The 11,550-nt window shown below is 38.3% G+C and overlaps 1 protein-coding gene across 4 annotated transcripts in view; it reads right to left on the bottom strand.

Annotated features, from left to right (window-relative positions):
- Positions 1-11,334, bottom strand: part of LOC122059721 (thiol-disulfide oxidoreductase LTO1) — a 17,978-nt gene extending 6,644 nt beyond the window's left edge. For 3 of the 4 annotated variants that reach the window (XR_006134114.1, XR_006134115.1, XR_006134116.1), the window contains exons 1-4: positions 11,083-11,333; positions 10,714-10,954; positions 7,543-7,799; positions 7,334-7,452 (exon numbers count right to left, since the gene is read on the bottom strand). Coding sequence is in view for 1 of the 4 variants with exons in the window: in XM_042622734.1 (XP_042478668.1) it covers positions 7,334-7,452; positions 7,543-7,799; positions 10,714-10,954; positions 11,083-11,196 (731 nt within the window). In the remaining 3 variants the exon portion in view is untranslated. Of the gene's footprint in view, positions 1-7,333; positions 7,453-7,542; positions 7,800-10,713; positions 10,955-11,082 lie in introns of all 4 variants that reach the window. The other variant, XM_042622734.1, reaches the window with a different exon arrangement.
- Between the last annotated feature and the right edge of the window lie 216 nt (positions 11,335-11,550).

The following is an 11,550-nucleotide window of genomic DNA, read 5'->3' as shown; positions in this document are numbered from 1 at the left end:
AATTGATAACAGGGTTGAGAGTCATTTATGGTTTTTGGCAGAAATTTGTTTTTCATTGTTTTTGCGCTTAACTTAATGAGCACATGTCATAGTCTTACATTTTTAAGGTTAAAATGGTAAAATCCAACTTTATAAAGCTATTTACCTTCATTCGTCGTTGAAACCCTCGACTCTCGTTGAAACAAACCCCATCACGCAGCTCTCCCTTGTCCCTCGTCTCTCACTCAATCTCTCTGATTTCAGAAATCAAAACTCCTCTCCATTACCCCAATCTCTCTCTCTCTCTCTCTCTCTCTCTCTCTCTCTCTCTCTCTCTCTCTCTCTCTCCTGCGACTGTTGATTTCTGAAATTGATATCTTCTTCTGCAAATTTACCAATTGTTGTTCGAATCTTTGGTCAGCCACAAGCCTCGTGTGTGTCTTTTCTCAAGCTCGCAGGGGCAGAGTGTATTAAAAGAGAGTCTGATGTGTGAAAAATTCAGATTTTATAGTGATTTCAAGTTTCCAAGCTGTTGGGATATATTGCCTGATATAATATTAGAAGATACTGTTGGACTTGATACTCCAAATCCAAAGTAAGAGAGCCTTGCAAATTTTCCCCAATTCAAAGATAGTTTACCAAATAATTTGTTATTGCACAAGACATGCATAACACCCTGCCTCAATCTGTTCTGATTTTGCGAAGGCATTGAGATCGAAGATGGGTGAAAGGGGAATCCTTTCACCAACTACTTAAGTGTTATGACAATTATTTACACCTTTGTAGTAACCAAATAATTTCTCATTCCATACTCTATTTTGTATAATGTTTATCAAAAGGTTTTTATTCTTTGATAAAAAAAATAACTTTCATTAATGATTTTTGTTAAGTAGGTAAAAAATAAAAGTAAAAATGATACCAAAGAGAGCCTTAATGGTTATATAATTATGTTAAGAATTTTTAAAGTTTATTCAATCACTGTTTTTTAGTTTTTAATATAAGGATGTAACCCTTTATCAAATTAGATAGTTGAATTACATTTATGTGTGAAAGTGTGTGAGCTGTTAGCTCTTCTCCCCTACCCCTATCTTCTCTCTCCTCTTTTCTTCTAAGTTGCTATTCACAGCCCCAAAACAGCCCTCCTATCTCTTCTCTCTCTTTTCCCATTGCAGGTCCCTTGGTTTGTCAGGAAAATCTCCTTAAACTATGCCTGTGTTGCAGCCCATCAAATCCTTGGTTTCTAATCTAGGATTAGGGTTGGCTGGCTACATCACAGGTAGTATGGATTAAGAACATAGTAAACCTTTCCCTTTCATCACATCTAAGTTCATGAAATAGAAAACCTATATAAATAAAATTAGGGAGAGGGTTCCCCGTGCAGCCAGGATGGAAAGGAGTCTGCATGTGACCCAATCAATTGTCTGCAAAAGGTATCATCCATGTGGAACCCACATTTTCAAAATAGATGAAATAAAATATTAAAAAAATGTGGGGCCTTCACTTTTTGTGAGAGAGAATGGGAAAGAATCTGCACGTGGACAGTGTCTAGATCTTTTCCCCATAAACTTATACCTTCAAATGCCATCTTTTTATTTCCCAGAAAAAAAGGCCATCTTTTTTCCTTCCAACATTCAATTTAGCTAGCCAGCATAGCATGGCTGGCACAACTACTTAACTCAGCTAAGCCTTGTCCCAAGTACTTGAGATTTGGTATGAATCTCATTCTACTCAAGCTGGCTTGAAGGGCCATACAGATAGTCAAGTCAAAAGCACTTGTGCTTTTATCACCATTTCAAACCAAGTTATCTTAGGTCTTCCCCTCATACAAAGGATGACTTCAATTTGTACCATCTGTCCCCAATGATGCAGCCAGTGGACTCCTAGGCAACATCCTATCACAGGTTGGAATAACAACCCTTCAGGATACATGTTCAAGGTTCTCGTTCTGGATGCCAATTCAATGCAATAGTGAGTATAAGATATTTTGGCTCTAGATTCTAAACATGGGTAATTTTTCCACCAATTTCATGCAAATAAGTGAGTACAAGAACCATCTGAAACTTTGAAAATATCTTCTCCAAAAAAATAAATAAATAAATAAATAAATAAAAATAAAAAAGTCACATTCTATCAGCCTTGGATCGGGCGGATTGGCCAATTGGGATTGGGATAGGGATCAGCCAGCTACAATCAGCTTACCAGGCTGATACCACCAATCTTGAACTTGTTATTTTAAAACTTCAGAATTCCTAGTTTCTCTAAGATTCATAGGTCCAGTGAGGAATCATAATCCTACTCTACTTTTTTTTCCTATTTGATTATGTTTGTCCTAGTTCAGGCTGGATTAGGAATCTGTAAGTCCAGTTCTGTTATGAGTTGATTTTCTTTCATTATGTTAAGTCCTAGTTGGTTTAGAACTCCAAACATGGGTGGAGGTTCTTGAGTCAGTGTAAGAGTTGTTATAAGTCTTTTATTGGTCAATTAAGTAGGCAATTTAATTACTAGTTGGTTTAGGCTGTTTCTAGTCATGTTATGGGTCTTATTTGGAGAGTTTATATATATATATATATATATATATACACTTTTGTAACCAGCCATTAAGGGATATGGATTTCATTATGAATAGAGTGTGGGTTTACTGCTAAATTCTCTGTGAGACTCAGATTAATGGCTGTGGGATGCAGTTGCTAGATAATATATACTTTTGTAACCAGCCATTAAAGGATACAGATTAATGGCTGTGGATGCAGTTTCTGGGATGCTAGGTGGGTCAGTGAGATACTGATCAAGGCTTGGGTGAGATTCTCAAGTAATATCCTTCTTATGTCTTCTTCTTCTAATCTTCTTCTTCACTGTTTAATTCCTACAAAAGGCCAGTTCTTTAACCTCAGTTCATGTTATGCTTTAATCTGAAAACCTTCAGTTTCTTGTTGTTTTTTCTATTTAAATTCTGATTTTATATCTTATAATTGGATTATATCTTGAATCTATCTATGATTTCAAAATTTGAATGTGGTCTCAGATCATCAGATTCCTAGTGTTACTAGGATTGCTAGTTTTATTGGGTTTATTCCCCGATTTCCAGTTTCAATTTGTAGAATCTGTTTTGCTTTATATCTCAGATTATCATTTAGTTTCCATCTAAAAATTTGATTAACTGCTGTTACTTAATCTAAGTGAGCTTATTTGCTGATCAGAAATCATCCAATTACTTATATTGATTTAGGTTTTAGAAGTCATATCTTGAGTAAGATTCTTCCAAACCTGGTCCTTATTTATTCTCTGCAATTATAATCTTCAAATGAGTTTCTGATCTCAACACCTTAGGCTTGTAGAAATCCATCAATTGGTATCAGAGTTATGGCCAGCAGTGAGCCAATGCCTCCTGACATGACCACCCTAATGGAATCACTCAATCAAATGGCTGAAAGAATACAAAATTATATAACAGACTTGCTGCCATGGAACAGCAACGTGAGGGTTCCAACCCATCCCATACACCTAAAAATTTTGAAAATCGTAGGGTTGATAGAAAGCCACCTATTGGTTCTCATAATATTGTGAGAGTCCAAAGAGGGAGTACATCCAAAAACAACACTTACTACAGAAGGACAAAAAGATACTACAAAGAAGAAGGTGAAGCCAGAAGTTTCTTACTATGCTGGATAGATGAACTCATGGCTAATTCCTTGATTGGTTAGATTCTCGAGAAGAATATTTTGATTGGTACAACTTGGTAGAAGAGAGAAAGCTAAAATTTTTGTATTTGCAGTAGATTATTCAGAAGCTCAAAATTGGAAGATGTGAACCCAGGACTTAGGAAGAGTTGAAGAACAAGAACTTACTAGAGCATATCCAAAGAAGCTCTCGCTTCAACAAGTACCATCAAAAGGCCTTCAAAGCTGAAAATAACTTGAAAAAGCCATCTATGAAGTTCAATTCGCAAGTTAGAGAGTGTTGGAAGTCGGGCATCAATAATGTTAAAGCACAGACTAAAGATAAAGCTGAAGTGATCACAATGAACTGTGATGATAAAGAAGAGACATAGCTTCAAAGACGGAAGATCAATGGGCAGAAGATTCTACTAAACAGGTCCATGTTAAAGAGATCAAAGCATACAAAACTGAGACAATGGAAGATGAGGTCGTGTTAAGAACACTCCACAAGAAATCGTCGACATTCACGACGTTGTTCTTGAAGAGGTGAAGGTTGTGCCTCAATTCTTTGATGAGAAGGCTCCCAAAGTTAAAGACTTTATGGATATGACATTCACAATTGATATTGGTTCAAAGGTTGAGCATGTAGAGCTTGTCATGCCACAAAAGTTCTTTGAAGAGAAAGCTTTATGCCTCTTATAGTGTTCACTCAATGCCAGTACAGAACTTGTGGGTGAGTTTTTTTGAGCCATGGAGAATTGATGCAGTATTTGGGCACTAGTAGCCATAGTTGTCACTGCATCTAGGTGACCCAAGGCGTTGGAGGGCGCCTAGACACAAGGTGACACCAATAAGGCGACCAAGCATCCGCTTATTGGACGGGTGTGCTTCAACCATGTCTCTGGGTCGCAGTGGAATGTAGATATTATGAACGTAAGGTGCTGTTTACCAGGCCGAACCCGGCGCTCAGTTCAGATGGAGAGGCCTAGCTTGATCTGAGAAGTGCTAATTCGGTTTGGATTGACTTTGAGAATGCCACCAGCCCTAGAATCATAAGAAAACAAGTGCTTTTTTAGATTAAAGAGTGAAATGAGACAAAGGAAGAGACGTTTTTGGCTCAATGCCTAAAGTGTACTACGCTCCACTTCAACAAATGAGACTTTTCGTGGAACCGGTGAACCACGCAAGCTGGTGACTTGGTGCAATCCGGGGTTGCAAAACCCAGTCAGGATCCCGAACTACTATCAACTGAAACAAGCAAGCTGAGATGGAAGAATAATGGAGGAAAAATAGGAGAAGAAACAAGTAACCACAGCCAGGCCACAGTTCACTCACAACCAATGACCCAAACACATCACTCAATATTTCATTCAATTCTTCTAATCTCCATCTTCAACATATTACATGAATATAAAGGAAAACTTCTAACATAACAATAGAAGTGATGCGGATCCCGGGTTTGATAACCCCAAATTGGATCACTATGGGCCCAGCGGAATATAGATAACTCAATTTTAATGGTTGAGGGGCAATTTTGTAAATGCCAGAACAATCTAAGCCCTTAGAAGTGAAGGAAATAAATGATGGGGTCAACCGGAGTTAAAACTTGAAAATAGAGGGGTGTTCTGGGATTACAAAAGATGAGGGGAATAATAGAACTTAGATTTAAGAAAACAGTGGCATAGCGTGATAACAATAACTTGCCTTTAAAAGCAAATAGAAGAAGAACCATCTTCTTCCTTCTCACGAAACTCAACAGGAAAGGAGACCAGCGGGTGGCTAGGGCTTTGAAAGACAAGAGTACAACCAATGAAGGGTCGCTTTGTAGTTCCCTCTTGATTCGTACAACCAATGACATGAAACAGCAACCCAGACATCAACAGGGAAGCTCTGATTCAAGAACTGGCGGTAGACTTGCAGCTGCGCATTGATCTTCAGGGGTTTAGCTCGCCATGGGACCAGCTTTCTTCGACCCGAACCAAGAGACAAACAAAGATCTTCCGGTGGAGTTTCAGCAAACCTTTTCAGTAAGTGTTCTGCTGTGGGTGTGATGGACAGTAGCAAGGCAAGGTAGGAGTTGAGTTTCTGGAACCTCGATTAAATAAATAAGAACAGCAAGAGATGGGAGGAGAAAGGAGGAAAACATGCATGGTAGCCATGGTTTCAAACCCAAAAAAGCCTCATTGAATTCTCCAATTCAAAAACTGAAATCTCCATTGAGTTACATCAATATAAAGGCAATCAAAATGTAACAATGGAAGTTAATTAAATTGGAAACTAATCTAAATTAGAAACTGAAATCTAAAATTGAATCTCTCTACTAACCTGACCGACACCCTACACTAACAATAAAGGAAACAAATAAATAATCAAAGTACCAAATTAACCCCAAGTCTTCTCACGCCCAACTGCATCAAGAAGCCACAACTAAAAAAGGAAACTAAGTTTTTGGATGAATAGTTTATATATATACTTTTGTAACCAGCCACTAAGGGATACAGATTTTATTATGAATAAAGTGTGTCTTTGCTGCTCAATACCATGTGAAACTCACAATAATGGCTGTGGGACGCTAGGTGTGTCGGTGGAATACTGATCAATGCTTGCGTGAGATTCTCAACTCATACCCTTCTTATGTCTTCTTCCTCTTATCTCCTTCACCAATATCTAATTCCTGTAACAGGCCAGTTCTTAACTTCAGTCCATGTTTATGCTATAAATCTGAAAACCTTCAGTTTCTTACTTGTTGCTTCTGCTATTTCAAATCTCATACCCTTCTCTTCTTCTTCTAATCTTCTTCACTACTGTTTAATTCCCGCAACAGATCAGTTCTTAAGTTCAGTCCATGTTCACACTATAAATCTGAAAACCTTCAGTTTCTTACTTGTTGCTTTTACAACTTCAATTCCACAAATGGATGCTATATTTGAATCCATATATTTCTATGGTCTCAAATTTTGATGTGATCTCAGATCATCAGATTCCTAGTGTTACTAGGATTGCTGGTTTTCTTGGGTTTATTTCCTGATTTCCAGTTTCAATTAGTAGATTCTGATTTGCATTATATCTCAGATTATTGTTCAGTTTCTATCACATATTCGATCAAATGCTCTGTAGCTTAATCCAAGTGAGCTTATTTGCTGATCAGAAATCATCCAATTACTGATATTAATTTAGTTTTCAGAAGTCCTATATTAAGTAGGATTCTTCTAAAACTTGAGACCATTGAATCAAGTCCAATGTTTGATATTCTATCACATATCTGAATGTAGTGATCCAGTGGAAATTGATCCAAATCTGAAATCCAAATCACCGTTTTATCGCTTATTCTTAAATCTGGTCCTTATTTATTCATTGCGATTCTGGTCTTCAAACGAGCTTTCTGAACCTAACACCTTAGGCTTCTAGGCTGGTACAACCAATCTTACCTCCAGCATCAGCCAGTACCAGTCTGGATCAACCTGGATCAGGATTGGCAGTGTCCGATCTGATCCACAATACCAAGTTTTAAATCCTTCAATGAAAGGCAGGACCAATTTTTAGACAGATAAACCATCTCTCATGACTTTAAATAGAATCAATTGGAAGATCAAGATGGAAGCAGCAAACTCCCAAGCAACTGAGTTTAGTCTCGGTTGCTTTCAGTGGAGATATGAAGACAAGTTGAGATGCACTACACAAAGTACCGAATAACGCACCTCGTTGATACAGTTTGAGTAGCTTGAGTACCATATGAAATACTCAAAGCAGCAATAACTGCACTGGCTATAACTAGCTGCAGACCCACCATCCTTTGTATCTCTTGCAACCCGAATTCCTACCGCATACACAACCAGGAAACCGGTTATCCGTCATTTCCATCCACATGAATGTTTTACTAGTAAGAAAAATGTTAATTAAAACACACCTTTAGTGTGAGGAAAAACAGGCTGAAAGACAGAACGGCTGACATCAAGCAATAAGAGCATGATGCTCCTGCAAACTTTGTGCTCAGAAGGTACAAAAAGTATGCACTAGCCGCTGCCATCGACGTAGTACTCCCCAGTAAAATCAAACGACCATCAGTTTCACCCAGTCCAGAAAGCAAACTCTTTCCAGACAGATGTAGACCCACTAATGCAACTAACCCATATGCAACCATACCAATCAATGGAAGAGGAACACCTGCAAAATCCAAAATTAGTAAGTTAAATCCTCCGTTAAACATTTCACCTGCTTTATAATTGGAAGACAAAGTTGCTTTTCATTTTTTTTTTTCTTTTCTTTGTTCTCCATTTCTTCAATTATAAGCCACAAAGGCACAAACAGAGTTCTCTGTTGAAATATATTTCCTGGAGGTTAAACGAAAGGAATCCAGAAAGGAACCAAACTCACATGAAAGATGTAGAAATGGGATCAACAAAGGCAGCCACGTTTTTTCTTTCCAACTCTTATGCCAATCTACACATTTGCTTCTTCAGTAAATGCGTCTTGCTCTATAGAGTGATCCTAGATCTCTCTACTTTCAAGACCCAAGAACAGAAAATGTATTAAAATAAAATTTGCCTCATGGAAAAGGAATTGCATCTATGCGGGGGGGAGGTCATCTTAATTAATTCCATCCTATCCATACTCTCTATTCACCATATCCCTATCTGTAAAGCCTGAGGTAGAAAAACAAAGCAAATTAAAAGAATCTTTACAAACTCTGTTGGAATCTGACACCAAAAAGAACATCTCAACAATTAGGATGCAGCATGCAAAACCAAAAAAGGGAAATGCTAAGCTGACGCTCCATCAGATGGTGCAGGGCTGGCATCCCTTCTGTGCAGTGGACATTCCTGTATTGGCATGGATCCAAATGCAATGCTGAGATCCCAAGGTGTGTCATCTGGCGTGCACATCTAGGTTGTAATTCCCAACCAAAGGAATGGGTGACCTCAACTGAGAGAAGAATCAAAGAGAAATGTATCCCTGTGATGCGGATCTGGGTTTCAAGGACTGAAATCGGATCGCTTAGGGCTCACAATAAAGTTGTAAATTCAAAATATGAGGAGTAATGGCAGTTCTGTAATTAACTGAAACTAAAGGGAGGTGGCAATTTAGTAATTACAAGAAACCTAGAAAGGATTGGCAGACTTGTAAATACAAGGGATCTTAAAAGGATGAAAGGAGGTTAAAGTAACTGATGGGATATGAAAGGAATTAGAATTATTGACCAGGGGTAGTCTTGGAAGCAATTATTGGGCATGGGTAAGTAGTAAAAAAAGATGGAATGAGGGGTAGTTTAGGAAGGAAACAATCAAAATAAAAAATAAAAAAAAAAGTGAATTGTGCCTCTCAAGTTATCGTCTCCTACCTCTAGCGCAAACCAGAGGTAGAAATCAGAAATTTGAGATCAATTCAGCCACCTAACCAAGGCTCCAAATCTCAGGAAAATTTGTGAACAGAATCGCCTTCCCCAGATTTACTGAATCCAAGACTCAATGACATCTAACAACAAGCTTTGATCAAGTATGAAAGTTCTGAAATTCCTCTAGGCGGTAGTTGCAGGATCAGCCATAAATCAGACCTCAAGCTCTCAACAGGGTCGATCACATGCACTGAAATCTTAGGGTTTCTGTTCGCCCAGAAGAATATTTCCTTCAGTCAAAATCTCAGGTAAGGAGAGTTAGGATTGAGGAAGATCGGTTGAGTCCCTCTCAGTCTACTGGTTGGGTGATGGCAGAAGTGAGTGCAGGAAGATGAAGAAGAAGAAATAAGAGAAAGAAATATAGAGAGAGAAAAGCTAGATAGCAGGGAAGAGAAGAAGAAGAAGAAGAAAGAAGAAAGAAGAAAGAAGATGATCAAAGAGGGAGGGAGGGATATGCAAGCCTCACGGCAACCATGGTTTCACCCAAAATACTCTTTCAATTTCATTCAATTCTTTTCACTGGACTTCTCCATCGTTTACATGTCCAATATAAAGGAAGAAAATCAAACAATTAATGGTAATTACTTGAAAGGAAACTATTCTAAAATTAGAAGCTAGCTAATTTAAAAAGAAATTATTTCTAAAACAATAGAAAATCAAGTCAAAAGATGTTTCTTTCCTAAGTCCATCGTGCAACTGCATCACCCTGCTTGCCAAATGGCTTTAACAATTCAGAGGGAGAGTCAATCTTTGGAACATGACAACTACACAAAATATGGCATGCATGATGAGGTAGGGATACCAATGAGGCCAATACAGTGGACCTCGACTCGTCCACTGGAATACACCGTGCAAATTCTTCCTATATTCTGGAGACATACTAGATATGACATGTAAAATGGGTAAGATTGTGTATTAGTAGGTCTGTGTTAAGGAAACAGCTGCTTGTACGGATTTCTAGATTACCTACCCATCAGTTCATAGGAATAAAAGGATCTCCAAATGCATAAACAGGTCTCATTCTAGCTGAATTGGGATGTCAAGGTTTAGTTTTTTGAGGGAAGCCAACTATCTTCTTTCTATTGACTATTTTAAGGGGATTTTCATATCCTTCTCTAATAAGGATCCAAGGGCATGGATGTTGAAGCCCAACATTAGATTCCCCTCAAGTTTTTATCTTTTGTAAATTGTAACTTCCTCCCGCGTAATGATCATACTGACCGTTCTCCTAGAGGATGTTTGGAGGGCACCAATTGAAGTGAAGAAAATTAATATTATGATACAATTCAGAGGTAAACAGAAGAACTGGTCCCTTCAACCTGATGTTTGCTGAGTAAGGCAAATGGAGGTTAGTAAATCACTGCTTCCCTGAACCAATTAATGAAGTAATCTGGCTCGACTTTACTGATATAAGGGCGGTAATGTCACTAGATTTATTTGTAGTAGGTAAAGAAACCCCCTTGGGCGAAAAAGGAAAGTTAGTTTGGAGAACATGCGGTAGGTTACTAATTGGAAATCTTTTTTAACTTATAACCAAGTACAATCCTGACGAGTAACATCCAAGTCTAGTAACAATTCACATTAACCAACTGTCGAACACAGTAAACGCTCATCAACCAACTAATTAACGAATGAAAGGAAATATACAAAATATTGGAGAAGGAAAAGAAAGAGGTCATAGCATACCAAAAACAAAGGCATAATCACTGTTGAGAATGTCGCTGCAACTGCCGCCGCCGACAGGGCAGAAGGCATCGGAATTTGTAAACTTGAGATAAGTCAAGTATCCGGTTTCGATAAACCCCAAGGCTCCAAGTCCTGCGTACCATTTGTATACAGAAAGGCTCCACGAAGGACGGTACGGTTCTTCCGCTTCCGAATCCGTCGGCCCGGTAGAGCATTTCACAGGTAATATCATTGCTGCTCCCTGCAACCAAGAGAGTTCTTCAAACTTGTAATATCCAGAATGGAAAACAAATAAGAAATCCATAGGGAAGATGGGAGGAGGATAGAGAGTAATTCTTTCGAAGAGGAGAGGAATTCGGACTTCGGTACCTTGAATTTGACAGTACGTGTAATACCACGATGCGGCGAACAATAACGATAACGATCCTGATAGATGATCGGAGGAGCAGAGATGCTGACGAAGCTCGCCTTTACCGCCATCATTCCTTCTCACCTCCCCAAGTTCAGCGATGACTTTTTGGTTTCCAGACACAGTACATCTGCAGAAACACTCTAAAGTCTCAAACTCTCAATTGCAGCTACTCGATGCAAACTTAATTCTACCCAAAAAAAAAAAGATGCAAACTTTACGACTCATTTTTCGCCTTATATATTTAAGGGATAATGGGGAATTATTAAGATCAATATAATTACGAATATCCCCATCACGAGAAACTTCACGGATTAAGAGTTTAAGAGACTCAATCATCTCAAAAAATAAAAAAAATAAAAAAAGGGAAAATTACATCCCCTCCCATATAGTTTGTCAAAATTACATGTAAGTCTAAGGGTTTGAGC

Source organism: Macadamia integrifolia, chromosome 13, assembly GCF_013358625.1.
Source record: "Macadamia integrifolia cultivar HAES 741 chromosome 13, SCU_Mint_v3, whole genome shotgun sequence".
Lineage (NCBI taxonomy): Eukaryota > Viridiplantae > Streptophyta > Magnoliopsida > Proteales > Proteaceae > Macadamia > Macadamia integrifolia.
Note: the sequence above shows the minus strand (reverse complement) of the source record. Positions and strands in the feature narration are given on the sequence as shown.